General features: G+C 33.1%; 1 protein-coding gene across 2 annotated transcripts; it reads right to left on the bottom strand.

Annotated features, from left to right (window-relative positions):
* Window positions 1-5,823: 5,823 nt before the first annotated feature.
* Window positions 5,824-24,083, bottom strand: LOC105209402 (putative uncharacterized protein DDB_G0271606). 2 transcript variants are annotated; one of them, XM_054234098.1, is made up of 7 exons: window positions 23,942-24,083; window positions 12,266-12,346; window positions 12,101-12,194; window positions 11,916-12,034; window positions 10,421-11,436; window positions 7,717-7,864; window positions 5,824-7,524 (listed from the first exon to the last, which is right to left on the bottom strand). In XM_054234098.1, exons 2-7 carry the CDS (start codon window positions 12,285-12,287, stop codon window positions 6,179-6,181), a joined length of 2,745 nt encoding a protein of 914 aa, XP_054090073.1. In that variant the 5' UTR covers window positions 12,288-12,346; window positions 23,942-24,083; the 3' UTR covers window positions 5,824-6,178. The 2 variants fall into 2 exon arrangements, with proteins under 2 accessions (XP_054090073.1, XP_054090074.1); XM_054234099.1 differs by lacking the exon at window positions 23,942-24,083 and adding an exon at window positions 23,667-23,816.
* Between the last annotated feature and the right edge of the window lie 442 nt (window positions 24,084-24,525).

The raw sequence follows: 24,525 nt of genomic DNA, 5'->3' as shown, positions 1-24,525 counted from the left end.
CTCGGTCAGATTGCATGCGGTTTATTGTTTTTTTTTTTTTGTTTAAAAATATTTTTTTAATATTTAATTTTTTTCTTTCAAAAATGATTTTTTGTATTTCTTTTTTTTTTTTTGGTAAACAATTTCTTTTTATTTCTTCTTTATTAAAAAAACAAGATTTATTTTACATAATAATAATTTAATAAAAAATATATTTCTATGATAAATAAATAGGTATTTTTATAATATAAATTAAGAATGAAAAAAAAAAAATTAAAAAATTTAATTTAAAAAAATAATTCATTATTAAAAAATATTTTTTTAATTGAAATAATTTTTGAATTTATTTTTTCATTTATTTAATTAATTTATTATTTTTTTATTATTTTTCTGTTTATTTAATTTTCTTAATTAATACTTTTATATTCAATTAAATAATTTTTTTGATTAATTCATTTTTTAAATTAATTTATATATTTATTTCATTAAATTTATTATTTCAATATAGCTTTTTTAAATAATCTCTTTTAAAATTAATTTTCTTTTAATTGATTATATTTTTAATTTAATATTTTATTTATTTATTTCGTTTCATTAAAAAAATTAAGAACTTATATTGGTTTGAATTATTTTTTCTTTAATTTTATTTATTTTATTATTTAATTTATTTTATAATACTTTTTTTAATTATTTTTTTTTTTAATTTTTGTATTTAACTTTTTTTTGGATTTTTTATTTAATATTTTTTTTTTTATTTTTTTTTTCATTTTTTTATTTAATATTTTTTTTTATTTATTTTTTTTTTGTTAATTTTTTTATTTTATTTTTTTGCTAATATTTTTTATTTAATGTTTTTTTATTTTTTGTTTTAATATTTTTCTTTTATTTTTTTTTTGTTAATTTTTTTGTAAGTTTTTTATTTTTTTGTTTTGCCAATTTTTTTATTTAATTTTTTTTAATTTAATATTTTATAAATTTTTTTAATTTAATATTTTATAATTTTTTTTAATTTAATATTTTTTATTTATTTTTGTTAATTGTTTTGTAATTTTTTTATATTTTTTTTGCTAATTTTTTTTATTTTTTGTTCTTATTTTTTTATTTAAATATTTTGGTTGTTTTGGTTTTTTTTTTTACTTTTTATCAAATCAAACGCCGAGCAAGTCATATTTTTTTGCAACATAAATAATGTAACTGTTCCAAAATGGATTTACACAAACCGCTTTAAATAATAATATTGAAAATAGTAAATATATTAATAAATAAGAAATTAAAAATTGCAAAAATCCTATATTTTTATCTTTTGGCCCTCAAATTAATAAGCGGCATTTAAAAAAATCTCATATTTCAATAAAAATAATGATTATTGTGTAATTCGTATTTATATAAGTTTCGAAGTCGCTCAGTGATTTTATTTACGGTTATATATGGAATTCTCAACCTCAAAGCAGGCTAACTAGGTCAATAACTTGAATGGAATGTTGTTGGAATTTTTTTTTATTTTTTGTAAAGAGCATGTGTTTAATTAGCTGTTCATACTGGAAATTATTTATTTCTCTTTAAACTTAAAATTGCATAAATTCGGCTTTGGAGTTATAGTTTTCCAAATATCAATAAAAATTTTTTTTGTAATTTTTGATTTAAATTCTTCTCAGAAAATAGGCAAAATAATGGCATAATTTAAAAGTTTACATATTTAGCCAGAACATCAGCAATATTTATATTTGATTAATTATTTGTAACTAAAATGCATGAAAAGTACTGTTGTTATATTCAAATTATTTATTATACATATGTAAAATAAATTTTTAATTATTAACGAAATTCATAACTCAACTGTGGCAGTAAGGAAAAAATATAAAAAAAATTAGAAGCAAAAAATCTAAGTTTAAAACATATTCACCATTTTAAGTATAGGCAGTTGTAAAAATTCACCATAGCATATAAACATAAATACATATGTACATAGGTGCAAAGTAAATAGAAAAAAAAAATATTAAACTAAGCCGAGAAACATAATTTAATTAATTTATTATTGTTTTTGTTGTTTTGTTTATTTTTTTTTTGTACAAAAAAAAGTCGCTACCAAATGACAACAAAAGCAAAAAATGAGTCTCAAAAATAAATTAGCAATAAATAGAAATATATAAAATAACTAAATAGCTAGTACAGTACAGTCAAGGCGTTGCCACCTGTGTGGTTTTAATGATTGAATTCAAAATTGGCATACATTTATGCATAAGAGAAACGAGTATAAATATGCTTTGGTTTTAGTTTTAAACAAATTTAATTTGAGTTTGCTATAAATTATGCTTAGACTACAACAACAACAGATAAGAATTAAAAAAATATTAACGCAAAAGAAAAAAATATATATACGCGATTAACTTGTATAATTAAAGTATATACATATATAATATACATATAGAGAAAAAAAGAATCTTCAATAAAGTAGCATCATGCATAAATGCATGCAACAATAAATTAATTAAATAAATATATATATATATATACATATAAATACAGATATACTAAATAAATTTCTTAAAATTAAAATTACTTCTAAGCCTGTGTACACACATCGACATACATACATACATACATGAAACCTACAACTAATTAACTTAATATGCATAGTGAAAACCGTAAAAAAATGAAAAAAAAAACCAAAAAACGAAAAAAATAAAAATTTAAAAAACAACAACAAGATGTGTCAGAGTACACAACAAACACAAGAATCTACCGCAAACTCTAGTATTTATGTATTTAATTAATTTAATGTAATTATTGTACTGTAATTTGTAATTTGTAATTTTCGCATTGTATTTACTATAAATTATATACATACATATAATCTAATACAACAACAAAACATACCAATTAACAATGCTGTCTTGCAACTGCAGCAAACATTTTTGACTAAGTGATTAACTGTAATTTTTAATTAATACTAATTGATATTAAATTTAATGCACACACATACAACAACACCAACCAACAAACACACACACACAGTCACGCATACACAACGATCGATAAATCTTATCACACACACACACACACACATAGCTGTGTGTCGTAAACTAACGAAATATGTAAGTTAAACAAAAAGAAAATCTGTAGTCTCAAGTGACCGTTGTAGCAGGCCGGTGTGCTATGTTTCAGTTGGTGCAAGTAAAACTGATAAACGATGAAATGATAAAATGATGATAAGTAAATGACAAATGAACAATATAATTGTGAAATAAATAAACTATATGCGTATTGTTTCTTTTAATTGAAAACAGAAAATGCAAAAAAAAAATGAAATGTTGTTTGAATTTTAAGGTTATGTTGGGATTCGTAAGTTTACGTGGTGTGTTCAAAAAATAACGGGAATTGTAAAATTAAAAATTTCAATTCAAAGGCGACAACAGTAATGTTTGTAGACGAGTGAATAAATATGTTTTTTTTGTTTAAACGAAATTCCCGTTATTTTTTTAACAAACCTCGTATGTACTGAGTATTTCGAAATTTATTTCACAAAAATCGAATGAAGAGCGTCGAGAATGGTTAAAATTATTCGAGGAATGTTTGTTTTGCTGCTAAAACAAAAAAAAAGTTATATTTGGTATATGGAGGTTAGGAGAACTTTTGGATCGATTTCATTAAGGGGTTAGAGATAGTCAATATTTTCAAAGAATCAATTTAATTTTTTTTTTGCATTTTCGTTAAGTGTAATATCTTAAAAATATTCTCTGAAAATTTGAAGTTGAACCGATAATTACTTTTCGAGTTATTCGACAAATAACAAAGAGTGCACGGGCACTCCAAACGCTGGTCTGAAACTTTAAATCCGTTTTTCTGAAAAGTTAGTTGTTTGAACTACTGACAACTGTAACTCGAAAACCGCTCAGTAGATTTGTACAGCTTTTACAATAAATAATGGGCCTAATCATTGAATCCGTTTCGTTCGAAAAATGGTTCGATTCGATCGAAAAAATTCACTTACCGACTCGAGAAAATACATTCCGCGGCTAATAGATGTCGCTAATTATGAAATCATTGAATCCGCAAAATCGAAAATTTTGGTCGGAATCTATCCGTTGGTGAATGAGTTGCGGAAATGAAAAATAAATAAACAATTTGGAAGTTTTTATGTAAATAATTACTGATGACGGTCTAAATTATGTTTTAAATGGATATTTTTGAGCCAAAAGACAAAAATAAATGAAAGATGTTTAAAAGCGATATAATGTTGCCCCCTCGAAATAGCGATGGAATTTTCTCAAAGAGCCTCAGTTGAATTAAATATTTTTTGGAAAAAATTTCACAATAGTTAAAGGTCAGATTTAATTTTTTTTTTTTGAACAAAGCAAAAATATTTATTTTAAGCATGGACACTTTATCAAATTTGTCGCTAAAGGTCGATAAAACAGTTTACGTTCTCACTTTGTGGTAAAGCAGTTTATCGACGAAATCAATGATTGCATGAACATTTTCGAACGAATCGATCTTTAACGTATCGAAATCGAATTCGCTGCGGATTCAATGATTAGACCCAATAATTCTGAACCTGATCGAAGCTTTTTTCTTTTCTAAAAAATTTCAATTTTTTAAGACCAATTAACTGTTGATATTTTCTTGAAAATCTAGAAATCTATTTCCTGATGCCGTCATTTTGTTAATTTTCGAAAAAAAGATTCGATCAGACCCAGGATTATCTATTTATAAAACTAATTTTTGTTATCCGATTGATTTTAGATGAATCTCCAAGGCTATAAGTTTGGAAATTATAATTTGTTTTGTCAAATTTTCATGACTTCAAGTCAAAATATTGTGACTTCGAAGTTCAGATTTTGCTTGATCATATATTGGGTCTAGGCAAAGCTTTCATCAACTTTGAGCTTTCCACTATATCAAACAAACATATTATTGAGAAAATATTTCCATTCAATTTAAGTACGATAACTCAAACAACAATCATTCTATTCGGTATAAAATCATCTAGAGTATATTTTAGTATAAGAGAATTGTGGTGATTCATCGACCGATTTCACTTAAAAACAGTACAATGATTCGGACACGGATATTTTTAAAGATATTTTAGATATTAACCGAGATATATAGATACGTATATGCAGTAGCCCTGAATAAGGAAATATATTTCATAAGGTACAGGAGGGCTTGCGACTTTTTTATTTTCAGTACCAGTTCATATTATTATCAAAAAAGATGTCAGTTTGGTTACATTAAGATATCTTCCAAATTTCCCATTATTTTCGGTATAAAGTGAGTCATAAGCGCTGAGGTCTTCAAATTCAAAATTTCAACGATATATTCCGATTTCGACAATTTTTAAATGAAAATGTTTTCATGAAGTTTTGTTGATATATGGAGCTTTGACAGGTGATTCTTTTTACAGTGATTCGTTGTATTCAATTTTAGTTTTATAACATGATTTTTGACTTTAAATATATTTAAATTTTATTGTTAGGCTTTAAACAAGCAGATCCAATAAATATAGAAATATTGAAGAAAAAAAATATGATTTTGACTTAGTTATAGCATATAATTTCTCGATGAACAGATTAACAGATCAACCTCTAAAATTGATATTTCAAATACACCCTACAAAATTTCTTAAAAATAGTTTTTCTATTCTTCATTCATTTTCACCACAACTACTAGCTATTCACCACAACGCCACAATCGAGTTCGTTGCTTAAGTCTTTTGTTAATATCGTGTAAATTTGAGGCATTTCTACTTACACTTTTACATTTAGTCCATATTTCCAATAACATGAAGACTGTCTTTAATTTTTACTAATTCGTTTATTTCAATAAATATAAATAATAGAACTACAATCATTCGTTCCGACGACCGTACAAAGACGACGAATACACTTACATAATAATAGGGTAGCTTAACATTTAATGGCAGTAATGTGTTTTGCACAAATCTAAAATTTAACTAAAACCATGAAAGTGAATACGTTTATATAAACAATAAAAAAATGAATAATTTAGACGAAAGTTGAGAGAATGCGGTTAACGAAATTATAGGAAACACATAGACTTAAAGTAGTGTTAAGGTAAAAAATCGTTACTTAATTGAGTAAATCTAACTAACTACTACACACATGTATACCAAGCATAGTTTAGTCACTTTTCTAGAATCTAACTCCTGCTATGACATGATGGCGGTATAAAGGCGTTATTATTTGACTTTTCGCAGTCGCCGCAGCAGATGCGTGATGTCGTTCGGCAGACGGCCGATGCTGCTCAACGGCACATCGTACGAGCTGACACCGTCATACACACTGCTGCCGGGATCGTGGAAAATGCTCGACGCTTCACTTTCGGCTGCATCCACGACATCCATGCGACGTTGCGCTGTGAATGTTGTTGTTGTGGGCGCCGGTATCAGACCGGCAGTGAGCGCTGGCAACTGTATATTCAGATGTTTATCGTGCTCCGGTGGCACGATGTTATTCGTGAGTTCGTCGAAGGACAATTGGTGTGTTCGAGTTGAGCCGGCTGAGTTGCTGGTGAATGGTGGAAATTGTGGAAACTGTTGTTGTTGTTGTGGTTGTTGGTGGAAGCTAGTGAAGAAGTTCGCTGTTGATTGTTGGGGACGTTGTTGCTGTTTTGGCTGTTGTTGTTGTGTAAATGACGATAGTCGCGCAGTTTGTTGCTGTTGTTGTTGATAATTAACTTGTTGTTGTGTTTGTGTTGGCTGCAAATACGTTTGTTTCTGTTGTGTGTATTGCTGGTGTTGTTGCTGCTGCGGCGCTGCTTGCTGTGAGAATATCTGTTGTTGTTGCTGCTTTTGTTGCCACAGGGGTTGTTGTTGTTCTTGCGCATTGCTTACTTTCGCTGTTGCTGGCTTCACAAATTGCTGGAAATATTGTTGCTCCTTCAGTTGTTGTTGTGCATATTGTTGCTGTTGTTTCAGTTGTTGTTGCTGCAGCTGTTGCTGTTGCAGTTTCTGTTGCTGTTGTTGGAATTGATGCAGTTGTTGGAGTTGTTGATATTGTTGTTGCAATTGTTGTTTTTGTTGTTGTTGTATTTGCTGCTGAAAGTTTTGTTGTGTCGACTGTTGCGTTTGTTGTTGCTTTTGCTTTTGCAACTGTGACTCCTGCGCCGTGGCGCGATTGTAAAGCGGCTGAATTTGTTGTGCTGTTGTTGTTGGCGCCTTTTGATAATAATTCTGTTGCGGATTTTGTTCTGGCTTATATTGTTGTTGTTGTTGTTGTTGATTGGTGTAGCTTATTGTCTGCTTCGCGCCAGCATTCGTTTTCGCATAACCCGGCGCGGTCGAACCGAACTTCTTCGTGAGGTAGTCGTCCAGCGCCACATATGACGTTGACGGTGTGGTTTTCGGCGGCGGCTGCGTCGCCAACGCCGATATAATGGATGACACCGAGTTCGGCGCTATACGTTGACCTTCTGCGCGCGCTATAACGATGCGCGGTGCAGGCGATGTGGGCGGTGTGTGCTGTTGGACAATCTGCGGTAATTGTTGTTGTTGTGAGCGCTGTATTGACGTTAGCTGAGCGGGAGCTGCAAAGAGGAAGTGAGTGAGTGGAAGGCGTTTGTTTGAGTCTCGTCACATTTCAGTTGGCGTGGCATTGAGTGTGTTATAGGTGCATATATATATGTGTGTGTGTGCAATTAGATTGTGTATAAAAGTGCATTTTGGAATATACAAAACGGTTGCTTAAGAGCGCGCCGACACACGCTAAGCAAACTCACCTTGCGGCGGCAGCTTATTATAGCTCTGCGGTGCAGAGTTGCCCACAGCACGAGCATTCGTGTTCGCGGACAGCGAGCGCCCGACGTTGACTGGCGCTGTCTGGTAGACAGTAGGCGGTCGGCTGAACTGCTGTTGGGTGCGGAAATTCTGTAAAACGGAATCATCAACAATGGCGCGTGTTAGCTTATCGAAATCGAGAAAAGTTGCCGAGTCATCGGCCTGTGTGTCGATAGATAGAGGAGAGGAGGAAGAAGAAGAAGCGGTTGTAATGGAAGGAAATTCGTAAGCGGCTACAGGTGCAGGTGTGGAAGCAGAAGCGGATGCAGAAGGTGCAGTCAAATCGAAAGTTTGATAAATTTGTGGTGCCTGCGCCACCAAACCAAATACTGTTGGTGGTTCAGCAATGTTCGAGGGCGATTGTTCATTAGCTGAAGCGGTAGTTGAATAGGAAACAGAGGATGAGGTGATGGATTTTAGTATGTGATCTAGATTTGGTGTCGGACTGAGTGAGTAAGTGGTGGGCGCAATAGTAGTCGTCGCCTGTACTGTGGTTGTTGGTGGCACAGTCGTGGTTGTCGTCGTTGTAGTTGTTGTTTCAACAGTCGTTGTTGTTGGAGCAGCGCTCGTTTGTTGCGTTTTGAAATTTGAAAAACGATTGCGTCCGCGCACTGCTTTGTTACGCGCCGCCTTAGTCGCCGCGCGGCGCGGCGGTGTAGCGGTAGTGGTTGCAACAGTCGTCGGCGTGTGGCTCACTTGAAAGCGTCGCAAATTATTGCGTACAGTCTCCCAACTTGACGATGTGCTACTAGTGCTGCTCTCGTCAGCGATCACTGGACTACTGGTTGTGCCGCGCTTACCGGCGCTGTCTCTGTCGAAGGAGTTGCCGCGCGCGTCATAACGCTTACCGCCGCCAATGCTGCCCAACTCTTTGTCAATATTGCGCACAGCGATTTTCCGGCTCGTTTGTGAGAACTCAATGCTGTTGTTGTTGGTATTGCTGTACTCAACAGTGGCCGCAATGGTAGTGGTGCTTGGAACGCCAGTAGTCAGGCGATTATTCGCGGCAGAGAGGCGCGACAAACGCAAACGGCTTGCCGCGACGCGTTTCAAGTAACTGCGTGTTGTCGTGGTACTACTGCTGCTGGGCGCTTTAGTAGTTGTGGTTGTCAGCTTACCAGTAGCCGCCACTTGATTGCGCTTGGCATGCGTCGATGCTTTAGCGCTACCGCGTTGGTGTGACGCGAAGCGCCGATAATTCCTTATGCGTTCCTGGAAGCTACCGCCTTCGCTCAGACTTGCAATTATGCTTGTGCTCGTTTCCGGTTGCGCAGTGGTTGTTGTTGTTGTTGTTGTACTCTCTGCTATGTCGTCGTCTTCAACATGAATGAAGAGCGCTCCAGCTTCGCCATAGGTTGGATCTAATATAGCGCTATATGAGCCTCTTGCTTTTTTGGAGTCCTCATCAATTTGGTTGCTGCTGTGTTTTGTCAATTTGACACCGGCCAACAACAATTTAGCCGCTTGGTTTTCAGCAACTAGTTGCTCTTCATCTAATATTGGTGGATATGTTGGCGCATCCGTTTCCGCTTTAGCTGTTGTCGTTGTAGTGCTGCTGGATTCTGTTTCTCCTTCTTGTGTTGGGAACAGCAGTTTCTCCACAATATTTGCATAAAGCTTCTCCGGTCCGTTAGTATCTTGCGCTGAAGTGGCGGCAGTGCTCGCTGTTGTTGTCTCGGTTTGTGTCGAGTCGCCGAGCGTTTCAGCAGCACTCGGCGTCACATCAGCAATTTCCAGCGCTGGACTGGCACCGCCGTCAAAATCGTTAAACTCATATAGCGTCGGTTCATCAGCCGTCGTAGCCTCTACCTCACCTTCGGACTCTGGCACTGGTGGACTGAGGAAGTTGTAATCCAAGTTGTGTGGCATGGTGCCAACATTATTCAAATAATAACGGTCTGAATTGGCATTCGTAGACGCCGTAGTGGTAGTAATGGCTACGGGACCTTCTGTGGTCTCAGGTTCATGCGCGGTACTAAAACCCTCGCCAGGTTCAATTATATCAGCCACTATTTTGGCTGCAATCTCCGCAGCTGTATCTTTAGCTATTTCGGCTGGTTGTATCGGTGTGGGCGTGGTCGTCATGATGATAAATTTCATTGTTTCGTCGGAGCTTTCGAAAATAGCACCGTCGGTCGTTTTTGATTTCGGCTTTATAGCCTCTTTCGTGTCTTTGTAGGTGTCATCGATGGGCAGCTCGTTGGGCTTTAAACCCCATAATTCATAATTTCATGATGGGTGTGTTGAGTTGGGTTATACCCAGTGATGTAGTGTATTGTTTTGAAATGTGTAGAGTGTTGATGATGGTGCAAAGAACGATTATTTTATTTGAAAGTGAGGAAGAAAGAAAAAGAGAGAAAGTAGGAAATATATGACATAATGTATAGATAGCAGAGTTTTGAGAAATGTGTAGAGATAAAGTAGTGAAATATAGTAAGATCGTGTAAAAATATTTGAAAATGTATAAAGAAATGATAAAAAGGAGTATGTAAATATATCAGGTTGTTTTATAAGCGAGTGTCGATTTGTGTTGTTTTGTTTTTTAATATAAAATATATGTTCTATCTTCGTAAACAGACTGAATTATTAAACATAAATTTTCCAAAAACTATAAGTCAATTCAAAAAGTTCCAAAAATTCACTCACCGAAAATCGTATCGTACTTGCCGTCTGCTTGGGTTTGGCATACTCATAGGGTGGTCGCTTCGAACGATCACTTTGCGATGAGAAACCACGACTGAGGAATCGGAACGAAGTCTTATTCTTCTGCGGCGCTGGCAATTGATAACCGGACACGCTCGTATCCACATCATCGGTGGAGACCTCTTCGAGCAAATTATTGATGTTCGCTGCCAAAATGGCATCCTCATCGGCGGTGCGTAGGTGCTTAACATAATCTGGCGCGAACACTTCACCTGGGGTGGCATCGGCAAGACCATTCAAGCCAACATTCACTTTCTCGGCAAAATTACTCTTCTTTTCGTAGTTATAAGTGCGACTGGGCGACTCTGCGATAATGCGTGCGCTGTCATGCGCGAAATTAACACCCGGATCCGAGGATAATTCACCCAAACTATTCACGTAAACATCTTCGTCGTTGGTTTGCGAAGTCTTCGTTTCGGTGCGTTGTTGTTGTCGCTGTTGCTGCAACTGTTTGCGTTGTTGTGTGACTGTACCCACCACTTGTGTGCTGTGTTGACTGTCGACCTGTGGTTTTGAAACAGATTCGACTTGTGCACGCGTAACGGCTTGCTTACGGTTCAGATAAGCGCGTTGACTGCTATCACGACTCGATTGCGGTTCTTCATCGCCACCCTCACTTTCAGCCACGCCGCTCTCGGATAACTCCAATTGCTTCTTGAGCGTATGATGCGAAGCGGGTTTATTTTGTAACGCGCGCGATATCGTCTTCATCGGGTACTCCATCATTTGTCGCACCTTCTCCATCATATCGGTGCTGCTGCCTATTCGATTCGCGCTGTTTCTATTATAGTACTGCTCCGATTCGGCGCAGTTCACATTGCGATACCAGTCACAAACGAAATTCTTTTGACTGAACAGCGTGCCGTTGGGACAGAGGAAACCGAAGCCTTGGGTGCCACGCGCCGTGTGTGCACATATGCGGAACACCTGACAGCGCGTCTCCACGTCGGCATAGTAACCTGTGAAGGGGTTTGATGATATTTTAATAATAAAGTATTACTTGGTTTTATTATATATATAAAAGTAAGAATGAACTAAGTTCGAGTTCAACCTACTCGGATTAACAAGTACTCCTATGTCAAGTTATATTAAGATTAAGATATCTTAATTTGAACTCAAGTTAAATGTTGGATGGACGGATGAGTAGACGAATGGACAGTCAGACGTCCGGAATTCAATTCGTCTCGTCATTCTATTCGTTTTAATAAACGAGCGTCAAAAAATAACGGGAATTTAAAAATTTCGCGGATTTGGAGAATCTAATTGATCAATTGTAGATGCTGGCTTATGAATAAAATACACTTTTTCCAAAACCGAAAATTCCCGTTATTTTTTGAACACATCGTAAACACATATATCTTACGTTTAGGTGTTGGCTATAGATAACTATATGTAACTAAATACACATTATCGCTAAGTGACTTTTAATTAGACTCACCCTCATGTTTGCCAGCACAATCAAAGTTCGTTTTCGGCACCTCACCATAGATGGGATAATCGACCTCTGGTTCGCCGGGTATTGTGTGACGCAGATCAAATTGTTGGTGTGTAATGCCGCTATAAAGTAAACAAAAATAAAAAATTAAAATGATCACACTTTTTTTTGTTATAAGTCGAAATTACCTCGTATAATCATTGGAAGTCTCTGCATCTTCGAAAGTGCCCTGCGCACTAGTAGCGCCAAACAGCGCCAGTAGTAGCAACCCTAGTGGCAGACCTAAAAAACACATACAAAATTTACCGTTATTTTTTAAACATATATGATTAGAGTATTATCACCCGACTTACCAAACATTTTCGGTCTTCGCATTTTTGTTGTAACGCTGCGCTCTCTAACTCTGTGCTCCAATCGGCAACACGCTGGTTATACTGCAATAAAAAAAGATTCGTATTAAATACCTAATACGAGTATGTGTATGTAAAAACATGTGTAAGCTTATTAGCTGCGAAATCCGTTTTATTGATTAGTTACACTATGTAGTCATTATACAAATCGAGGGATCAAAAAAGAAAGAGATACAAAAATAGAAAAAAGCTAAAAAAACATTATTTATTACAAACGCGCATCCGCAACGACATCGCAACATGCAATCTATTACCTAATCATGCAACAATTCCAACGACCCACAATCTGCGCAATCCCGACAGGTAAGAAAGGTAAACAAATTGAGGCAACATGTTCGAAACAACTTTTCTCCAAATAAATATGTTAATTTCTGAATGAAACACCGCGAAAGATCAAGCAGCAGACAAACAGACAAACATATGCTTCAGTGTGTGTGTGTGTGTGTGCGTCTGTGTTTATGTGTTAGTGTGTCAACGCCTAAGAGTTTGCCTCATCATCGCCATAATCAGCACACGTCACGACGACGACAACGCATAACCGAATTAATATTAATGCTGTTTGCTGCCCTTTTCCCACCACACCTTGAAATTCAGATGATGATGTTGGAAAAAGATGTTTTTATTAGCTGCCCATATTGTTGCCGGGCGCAACAACAATAGCAAACACAACAGCAGCAGAAAGCCACAAAGAAATGGTGTGGACGGTGTGCCAACTTTTTTTGTTATTATTTAATACGCTTACAAAATTCGCTTCGCTTTCGGCTGTGCGACAACGTATGGCTTATTGAGTCAGCCAATAATTTGCTTGTATTAACATAAATATTCGCTGACATTTAATTTCACGTATGAATTAATTTGCAAAATTAGTGCGAAGGTGAAAGAAATTTATAGTGAAGGCTTCGTCTTGCAACATAGTGAAGGGGGAGTGGTGATGTGGGTTTTTGGTTTTAGTACCGTATAATAATCAGTACTGTAGTCAGTACAGTATTCAAATAGTGCAATGTATCAGAACTATTCTGAATTACATATAAAATATAAGAATGAGTACCTATAGAAAGAAGTAATGCAAGTTGTATTGGTGGTATTTACAAGTAATGCAATTGAAATAGTGGTAATTGCATGTAATGCAATTTGTAATGGTAGCTATTACAACTAATGCACTTTCTAATGGTAGTAATTGTTAGTAATGCAATTTGTAATTTTGGTAATTACAAGTAATGCATTTTGTAATGGTGGTGATTACATGTGATACAATTTTTAATGGTGGTAATTACATGTAACGCAATTTGTACTGGTGGTGATTACAAGTAATGCAATTTGTAATGGTGGCTATTACAAGTAATGCACTTTCTAATTGTAGTAATTGTAAGTAATGCAATTCATAATACTGATAATTACAAGTAATGCAATTTATAATGGTGGTAATTACAAGTAATACAATTTGTAATGGTATGTGGTGATCCGCAAGCTTAAGATCCAAATAGAATCTGGTGTGAAACACATATTTCGGCCCAGAATTGCCCGAAATTCCAACTCTAAACAAATAGGACCTCTAACTTTGACAAGGTAGTTGGCGAGGCTGAGACCTATTTTGAATCAAAAGACCAATTATTCTACAGAAAAACGTTAAAATCGCTAAAATCGATATATCGGCTTCAAATTATACCGAAAACCCATTTGTCATTTCAGCATCCCTTGAACATACGTCTCTTTCTCATTAACTAATAACCACTCTTCTATGATATTTTTCCACTGTATATACCATAAACAAAGAACATTTTTGACAATAAATAAAAAAATTGACTAATTCTATTACTATTAACACAGTTTCACCTTCATTGTATCAAGCATTCAAAAATTACTGCTTCGTCTTCCTCAAACGATTTTAATTTTAATTGTTCAATAACTTTGCAATTAAACTAAGTATAATTTTGATAAACTGCACATTTAATAAGTAAAAAAGTTTTAATTAAAACCGTTATTAGCTTAAACGGCTTTAATAAATAATTAGCAGCACAAGACTAAAGGCAAGAATATTCAAGTAATCATAACAGCTAACAGTAAACGGTTGATTGAATGATGAACACACTTAATTCTTTTATTATAATTCAACTTTTGAAGTCTTCATAAATATAAAAAAAAACAAAAATATCAAAATTAGTTAGATTGAGACATAACCTTACTTTTTAAATTGTTTGCCCTTAACTGTTTCAAACAAGTAGTTGAATGCCTTCAATATGTAAATTATGAAAATGCCTAAGGCACATTACCCTAAGCACATGCTGAAGCTGATGATGTCGCCAATTAGAATTTCTTGATATTACACATGTAGCTTTTTGTGTGCTTTAGCAACCGTTTGGCACTTTATAGCAGGTCAAATGATTAATGGTTGCCTAACAAAGCATTCCATATGCTTAAGTGTATATGTAAAAGTAAATAAAGCCGCAAAACTTGGTCAGTGACATGTGGGCACTGAAATGTTCGTAGTAAAGTTTAATGTACGAAGATAAAGAAATATTTTGTTTTTTTCTTGCCTCAGCATAAAGATGTCAACAATTACTTACATATACGGATTTTGATGATTGAGAAATTCGTAACTGTTGTATACTGCAAGTGTGTAGGTATATACTCTGTATATAAAATATTGTAATATGTGATTAAATATTTTTTTTATATAAAAAAAGCCTCCAAAATTGTGTGTGCTCAGGTGTTTATAATTGTTAATGTATTATTAAAATTTTATTTTTAATATTTAATAACTATTTTTTTTAATTTTATATAAATAATAAATACAAAATAACTTCAGAACTGGAAATAAAATATAATTTTTCTTATTTAGAAAAAATGAAAAATCTAAAATTTATTTTTTTATAAGTCTAAATTTCTGACTCATTGTGTGGTAAAGACTTAAGATACAAACTCGTTTTACCAGCTTCAGCTATAAAGAAGTATTTGCTGAAAACGTTGAGAATTTTTATTAACTATTTAATTGATATTATATCAAGATTTACATCAAATATGATTTTTACGAAGTGGAAATAATGATTCTAATGTTTTCGCTTTGTATTCAAAAATTTCTTACTCATCTTAACGTCAGCTTAATATTTTTCAAAAACGATCGCTAAAAATTTATAAATTTCATAAAAAAGAAAATTAATTAAATTTTTAGTTTTTTGTTGTTGTGGTGATAGAAAATATTCCCTAATTAATTTAAAGTCTGCGAAGTTGACAGACTTTGGTTGAATGTAAGTGCTTGTTCATTCTGTTAAGACCAAATGGTCGTGGTAACAAACTTTTATCGTGGCTTTTGTTGTTTAGCATTTGAGTATGAGTCAAGAGTGTCATTCTTTCTACACTTTTTTGCTCTGTTATAAAATTGCCCTCAAGGGCTTCCTTTCTCTATTTGATCACTACAGTCTATTAAATGTATACCAGTTGTTCATTCGATTCGTCAAAACTTGGAGAGTGGATGATTTTCTGTGAATAGCTTTCTTTTGATGCTATTTTTTGAAGTACAGTTGACAGTCTTTGGCCGAATGTAAATCCTTGTATATTCTGTTTAAACCAGATGGACGTGTGGACAGAACTTTAAAGTAGCTTTCGTAGTTTAAGGTTTAAGTGGTAGAAAGAGTGAAGCAAATCGCCACTTCTCTGCACTATTATGATGAGCATTTCTTACTGTTGAACTCAAAACGAAGGGTTTCCTATCTATATCACGACTAGATCACGACTTTGAAACATCTAATTTATACCAGTTACTTGTTCGATTCGTCAAAGCTAAGAGAGTGAAGGATTTTTTTTGATTAACCGTACTTAATTATTAAAATATTTAAGTATTGTTAGCTTTTTATCTACGAAAATATTTTTATTATATTTCCTCTGTTCACTAAAGGTAATTTTCTTCGTAAAACAAATTTATCAAGTCTAAAGAAACGGCATACAGTTGCTTAAGCTATATAGCTTCTATGACTGCATCATCCCATTACTGTCACCATTTTCTGTTTCCAAAATCTAGTAAAATCTCACTGCTAAGATATTTCCATCAATTAAAAAATAAATAACCTCAAAAAGTGCTTATTTAAGGCCTTAAGAATTACTAAAACTGAAAGCAGACAATATTTGTAGTCGTCCAAAAAAATATTCAATATAAATAAGATTAAACAACTAATTCATATCAACAACAACACGTGACCCACTTGTTTTCCTTTAAACAAGTCAAAATAATGTTATTACTATTTATAACTTTAGATTGATTGAAAAATCCTTCAAATCCAACAAAATACAGTAAACTGTTTTGAAGTTTGATGTATTATTTATTGGTCAATAATAAAAAAGGCATACAAAAAGATGATGCACTTCAATTGCACGAAGTTATTAATAATAATATTATAAATACACAAAATACTTGTCGTGCAACAAAATACAACAATCAAATAAACAATACACAAGACGCCCACTTGAACGCCCCTAAAAAGGCGGAAACAAAAGAAGAAATTACCATACGAAGCGTAACAAGCAGCTATTTTTGCAAATTTAAATATAAAAAAAAATAAAAAAATATAAGTGAAACAACAAAAATTGTACACGATGTAGATGAAACGAAATTGGCGACTACAAAAATTGGCAAACATTCCATACAAATATGAATGATGTTTAATTGTTTAGTGCCCAACCAATTGAGGCGACTAAGTAGCTACTTGAGCAATTAAATTGTATAATTGATTGGCAGCCGTGCAAAATCGCGCGCACAAAGCGAACACTTAAAATTAAATTACTTTTGTTCAGCAGAGAGTCTTTGTTGTGTATGAAGAACGTCACACGATTTAGTAGTGGTCTGTTTTCACCATTAATTCAAATTCATACGCTGTCGTCATAAGCGATTTTTCTTGGCGCCTCTGAGGTCAATGCTGTCATTATGTGCGCAATTATCGTCACATTTAAAGTTTGCCGCATAATTTTCATCTACTATTTAGATAATAGTTTTTTTGTGAAAATTTCGAAGTTCAGTATTTTAAAATCAGCACATTAACTAATGCATTTAAATCGATTTGAGTTTGTCGATAGAAAACGTGCGCTTCAGTCATCAAACAAAAGAATTAAGACACAAACTCGCTTTGACAATTAAATACTCAACAAGCAGGTACATCTGTTTTCAGTTCGTCATTTCACATCTGTTATTTTTGTATTTTTATTTGCGTGGTTGTATTTAAATTAAATAGTAATAGTGTTTGAATTTGATATTTTACCTTAATTGGAGTGAAATGAAGTCGAAGAATGCATTATTGTCATTGTTAAGAGCTTGAGAAAGACATTTGCATTTCAGGCGGTATTTAAATTTTGTATGACTTTAATGCATGTTTTATGTACACTTGAGTGGAAATTACCATTTTAAGGTTAGTTTTCAATTTATTTGCTATTAATGACCTTTAACCACAATGCACGAAGATAATATATTTATATAATATAATATAAAATTAAAAGATTCTAACTTTGAAAAAGCTGCAATAAACAACAACAACAACAACAAATAGTTTCACACGAAAATTATGCAGATTACTGCTCCTAGGAAGCTTATATTGCTAATCCCATCATTTCTGTGAGTAAAAACTTTCTGGTACTAAAATGTAATTAAACTAATCTGCAATGTGAGATCGTTCGAAAATATAATAATAAACAAATTATAAGTATTTATGTATAAAAACACAAGCAGATTTATAAGTATTTACATATATAATAATTTAGACTGCAAATAAAGTCATTAAATCGCATGCCAGAGGCTATTTCTCAGTTAAAAAAAAAAATATTTATTTAAACAAGTACTTTTATGTATATGTACAAAGGCAGTTAATGCAAATTTAAACGTTTTCTAATGATCTTCAAATATTTCCTTAGTAATGAACTGAGTGTAACTGATAGCATTACAACTGGTTACAAAGGCTTGGCACGCGTGCAAAATTATACACTCGTGGTGGAGGTAAATGTATCCGTGCTAAAAGTAATTATAATTTGATTATTAATTTATAATTATACAGGTATGTAATGTGTATGATAATTATATGTCTATACAATTGTTTGCAGTATTTCAGTAACAAAGCGGAGAGAAATAATCAAAGCTGAAGGTAATAATCAAAAAGCACGTGCGAGGTTCTGAGGTATACAGGCGTTTCTGGATAATTATTCTCTGAATAGGGTAAATTAAGTTTGAGACGAATTTTGTAACACCCAGAAGGAAGCGTCGGAGGCCCTATAAAGTATATATATAAATGACCAGTAGGTTGAACTGAGTCGATTTAGCCATGTCGGTCTGTCTGTATATATACGAACTAGTCCTTCAGTTTTTAAGATATCGTTTTGAAATTTTGCAGATGTTATTTTCTCTTCAAGGAGCTGTTCATTTGTCGGAACTGCCGATATCGGACCACTATATCATATAGCTGCCATACAAACTGAACGATCGGAATCAAGGGCTTGTATGGAAAACTTCCGCATTTTACTACATATCTTCACGAAATTTGGTGTGAGTTATTGCTCATAGAAATAATTTAATCTCCGAAAAAATTGTTCAGATCGGTTCACTATAGCATATAGCTGCCATACAAACTGAACGATCGGAATCAAGGGCTTTTATGGAAAACTTCCGCATTTTACTACATATCTTCACGAAATTTGGTGTGAGTTATTGCTCATAGAAATAATTTAATCTCCGAAAAAATTGTTCAGATCGGTTCACTATAGCATATAGCTGCCATACAAACCGAACGATCGGAATCAATGGCTTGTATGGAAAATTTTCGCATTTTACGTGGTATCTTCACGAAATTTGGTGTGAGTTATTGTTCATAGAAATAATTTAATCTCCGAAAAAATGGTTCTGATCGGTTCACTATAGCATATAGCTGCCATACAAACTGAACAATCGGAATCAAGGGCTTTTATGGAAAACTTCCGCATTTTACTACATATCTTCACGAAATTTGGTGTGAGTTATTGCTCATAGAAATAATTTAATCTCCGAAAAAATTGTTCAGATCGGTTCACTAAGGCATATAGCTGCCATACAAACCGAACGATCGGAATCAATGGCTTGTATGGACGTGGTATCCGCATGTGACGTGGTATCTTCACGAAATTTGACATAGATTACTGCTTAAGGTAATAATATAGTCTCCGATTAAATTGTACAGATCGGTTAACTATATAACCTTAATGTTTCTAGCAAACAACCTGGCTAAAAAGAATTAGTAAAATGTTTTCTTTTTTTTATTTACTTTTTCTTACGTCTTCAGATTTGCTTAAACACATAGTTACTAAAAGAAATGCACCTGTGAAGGGTATGTTAGCTTCGGTACAGCCGAAGTTAACGTTTTTTCTTGTTTTTTTTTTAATTAATATAGCATAAAGTAATTTTTGAAGGAAAGCATAGAAGAAAATGATCTCTTTATGAGCGAAAAAATTAACTACAGCTAAACTGACGTTAGCAACAGAACCTGATATGCACTTCAGAAATACACAATTTCACAAGAGTTTTGGAATAGTATTTGTTAATCATAATTATTTAAAACTACTCCTCTTAAGCTTATCAAAACTTGAAGACAATTATCTCGATATCGGAACTGCTCTCGATGTGCAGCATCTATACAAGTTTATAAAGCAGTAAAGTTTAGCTCATTCCTGCTTACCTGTTCCAATTGCAAAGCACTTTCAAATCTATAAAATATCAAGCTCTTCTGCATTACTACACCAACCTGCAGCAACCAATTGTTAGTTGTGATCTCATTGCTGGCAGTAATTGTACAGCATTAAAGGTATACTGATAGTCACGTCTTTGAGTTGTAATCTATAAAGAGCTGTGTGGCGAACAAGCAACAGTTTGAATTCTCGCCCATAAAAATTTGGTTACAACAAAATGTACCAAAAAAGGCAGTCAAAGGTAACCAACCGCAATTATTGCTTTGCAATTGACTACTTCCGAACTCATTTGTCTTAAACTGCGATCAACGAAAGACCAGAAGAGTATAGATATGTGTGTGCATGTACTTATAAAGATACTGTAGAATATATAATTAATTGTTGTAATTTATACTGTACTTATCACATGCATATTGCCCTTCCTAGTTAATACTCTAGGTCATAGGGCATATACAATTCTAAGCTCTCTTCATATCTATGTATATGAAAGAAGAACTGTAATCAAATATTCATATAATCAAATTAAAGCAGTTTAATTCATACTTCGGCTGTAATTAGAACAAGTAAATTTGTGTTGCAAACATGCAAATGCGCAGAATATTTTTAGATATTATGCGAGCACAAAAATATAATGCACTGATTTACTTATTTATTTATTTCTATAGAAATCCAAAATTTCATATTTTCCTTATTTATACAGTTGACTATCTGCTCTGCTGCTCCAACGTTGGCCTGTCATTTTGAAGGTCATTGTCAAGTTCGCCACTTCAACAATATATTTTTTTCCAACAATTTCAAACTTTAAATTGAACTGCTCAGCTCTTAAAGCCAATCGGCAATATGTAGACAGTGATTGGCAACGGCATAGACACAAGTAATTGTTGCCGTCATCGCCTTTGGCAACGCCATTAGCCATTGTGATAGTAACCTAACCTTTGAAATGTATCTTCTTCAAATATGATTTTAGAAACGTAATCATACATACATATTGCTATGTACGTTTGTTTGCCTGTATATACTTGAAGATTTACTACTTCTAGTTTTCTTTACGCTTTTGTTTTTAGTGCTTATCTATACAATAAAATCGTCGTAAAACCATAGTAAATCGTAAATAAATAACATTAATGCTGGCAAAGTGAATGTTAGGAAGTTATTTAAACCATCACAGACATAGAGCATATTTGCAGAAGTTATGAGTACTTTTATTTTGAATAAAATTAAGTGAAATGAAAATATTTTGTTCAAGTTTACGATCGTTAAAATATCACTTTAAATAAAGATTTCTCTAAAAGCTTATTTGAGAAGAATATATAAGAAAAAATATAGAATTTATGGAGATTTTGAAATTTTTGAAAACTCAAATACTAATTAATTCGAAATACTTTAATTGTAATCATAAATATTTTCACTGCGGTACTATGAAAATCAACCATTTAATAATTACATTTACCGTAATTTTTTTTCAAATTAAAATTACTGTAATCGTAATCGAACAAATTAGCATTCCAATTAAAATATTTTCAGTTATTCCATTTAACGTTATTAACCAATGTTTTCATGATTACTCTTCTAGAATAATGTATTACAATTACTTTAATATTTAATTTTTAGGATTACGCTGACAATACTTGTAATTATTAACTTTTAAAATTACAGTAATCGTAAAAATAGATTACATAATTCACCATTATTTTTGAAAGTAGTAATGTAGCAAATTAATAGAATAATTTAAATTTGTAATCGCATGTAATGAAAATGTAATTGTAATCCTAATCCTAATCACAATCCTCCAGAATATTCGTATTTCTTAACTGTGTACGATTACAATTAATATATTTCCAGATATCAAGTTAATTATAATACTCTAATCAATCGTAATCGCATGTAATCAAAAAGTAATCATAATCATAAATTCGCAGTGATGACTTCAAAAAAAAATTATATAATTTAAGACTCATTCTAAAAAGTATTTAAAACCTAGTTCATTACTATTAAATGTAATCAAATACCTATTTCTAATTATTATATAAAAATGTATGTCTGCTGCACTACTATTTAAATTCAAATTAGTTCATTCACCCATTCGCACAAGTCTTAGAAATGACATTGCATTTACTCGAACGCAATTTGCGTAGCTAATCAATAATGTACATTGTTGAATAGGCAAGTCGAACCAAGTCTAATTACTGTTGGAAAGAGTTAGTCACTTCCCGTCACAATTTTCGCAGTTGTCAGAAGAACACTATATAACTCAACAATAGATGATTCACAAACGCCATGGGATCGTTCAAATCAATTGAACACAGTTATTGGCACCTCAAAGCTAACTTATAGCCGTAGTGGAAGTGTTAGAAGCATAGATAAATTCAGCATTTCTAATTCAAAAATCACACCTACCAGTATTCATATTTAAATTGCTCGCAAATTTATGCTTTTCAGCAGAATTTATTACTCGCAAATCATTTAAAATGTTTTTTCGAGCTAGAAAGAAACACGATTTCAAATAAAATTTTTATTCATAAAAAAAGTAGTTGAACTAGTTTGCTGTGGGAATACCGAACGGATTCATTGTTGGCACTTAAAGTTCTTTTGACGCCAAAAATGGTTTGTGGAATCTGATATTTTACAATTTGTCAAGTGCACTTCAAAGCACTTTGTGTGTGCTAAAATAGTCGGCGAATAATAAATTTAGTAACAAAAACATGCTTGACAATGAATAGATGCGGCAAAAAAAAATTGCTTAATATTTTTGAAGTGTCAGAATGTTTATGAGTTAACAAATTGATGCGCATCAAAGGTGGCTTTGTGGCTATATGTACACGAGACTTGCAGACTTAATGCTGATTTGATAGATTATATACTAGTATTTGAAGCTTTGTTGGATGTCAGAAAAAAGATTAAATCGATTTTTAGCAATTTTGCTTGGGAAAGTGACACGTTGCCTACAATTTGGCGCACTATTAAGTGTTTTATTTTATTATTATTTTTTGACTAATAACATGTAGCGATAGGGATCAGCTTTTTTTTTAATATCAACTAAAATAATTGAGATTCTATACGCCAGAAATAGTTTTTTTTCGAATTAAAGGCACTTTTTCATCAATTTCGAAAATTGTTGCCTACATATTGGCGCACAATTAATTTTATATCAAAGTTTCACACCTCTTTCAGTAACAATTAAACAATTATCTATGACTGGAAAATATTAAAATCTTTCGAAAGGTTGATTTTCCAAAATACTGATAAAGTTAGTGAAAAATATGTGAAGGATTAAGGACAATTCTGCTCTTCGAGACACAGTGAAATTATCTTTCATATAGAAAAAGAATTTGTTTGGAGAATTTGCAAAAAACTTGACTCACGACCACTCGATTCGCTTTGGATTTTGAATTCGTTATTAGATTTAGAATTCTGCTATGATTTCAAGCAATCGCCTCTCGAAAACACAATCTTTTAAGTTCGATCAAACAGAAAAATTGTCATATGATTTAAAAGAACAGATTAAAGTCTTAAATCTATTTCATTAAAAAAATTGTCGATTTCATTGTTCAAAGGCCTTTAAGCTCCTTCAAAATCCTTTTAGTCCTTGAAAGATGGTACTATTTTTTCCTTCATTAAACTTTATATTTCTGAGTAGCTTTTATTCAACACATACCTTAATTCTGGTCACAGTTATTATATTAATTTTGTTACTAGCTTTCAAATTCTGAAATAAGCATTAAAAATCCACAGAGTGTAACCCGGAATATTTTTCAATATTTTTTTTTTATGAACTCAGTTAATTTTGCAATATTTTTCAACACTGTCACAAGTCACTAATATTTTTTTTCAAGTATGTTTTTTTTTGTTAAAATTCCTTCAGTTACATAATTATTTTCCGTTTAAATTGTTACATGTATATATGTGTAAAAATTAATAAAAAAGATTCACCTCGTTATTGTGTGGATTAAAAATTATTTGTGAATTCGTTTGAAAAAAAGCAACGCGAGCACTATAAAAATTTCAAGTCTTATCCTTTAAACTAAGATTTTGTCATTAGTTAAACTCAAAACAATAACGCACGAACGCAACGTTTCTGTGTCAGCGCATGCGCGCGAGCTATACAAAACTGTACCGGTGAAAATGCCAACTTGGACTGAACTGAAATCGTCAAGTTAACTGAAATATTGGCTGAAGACGTCCGGCAGATAGCGCAGATAGAAGCGCACCAAATACGCTGCCAAATGGAATGGAAATACCAGTATAATCAAAAGATACAACAAAGGGAGAAGCTGTATCAAGAGTTTTGGCAGCAGCAGCAACAGTTACAGATACAGCAGCTACAACAACAGCAACAGGAAATTCAGCTGCAAGAGTGGTCACAACAAATACAACAATTACAACGCATACATTTGCCAGCTTTATCAAAAAGCCGCAAGCAGCGAATCAACCAAAAGAAACGAGACGACAATAAAAAACTACCGACAGCAATCGATTGCGTGCTCAAAGGCATGGCCAGCGCAGGCGTTGCTGTT

This window comes from Zeugodacus cucurbitae, chromosome 6, assembly GCF_028554725.1.
Source record: "Zeugodacus cucurbitae isolate PBARC_wt_2022May chromosome 6, idZeuCucr1.2, whole genome shotgun sequence".
NCBI classification, from domain to species: Eukaryota; Metazoa; Arthropoda; class Insecta; order Diptera; family Tephritidae; genus Zeugodacus; species Zeugodacus cucurbitae.
Note: the sequence above shows the minus strand (reverse complement) of the source record. Positions and strands in the feature narration are given on the sequence as shown.

Excerpts from the sequence above, each read along its gene's own strand:
- LOC105209402 (XM_054234098.1), bottom strand. The coding sequence starts at position 12,287 with ATGCGAAGACCGAAAATGTTTG. Across the intron at positions 12,195-12,265 it reads GCGAAGACCGAAAATGTTTG|GTCTGCCACTAGGGTTGCTA; the intron begins GTAAGTCGGGTG and ends TGTGTTTTTTAG. Across the intron at positions 11,437-11,915 it reads TTGTGCTGGCAAACATGAGG|GTTACTATGCCGACGTGGAG; the intron begins GTGAGTCTAATT and ends ACCCCTTCACAG.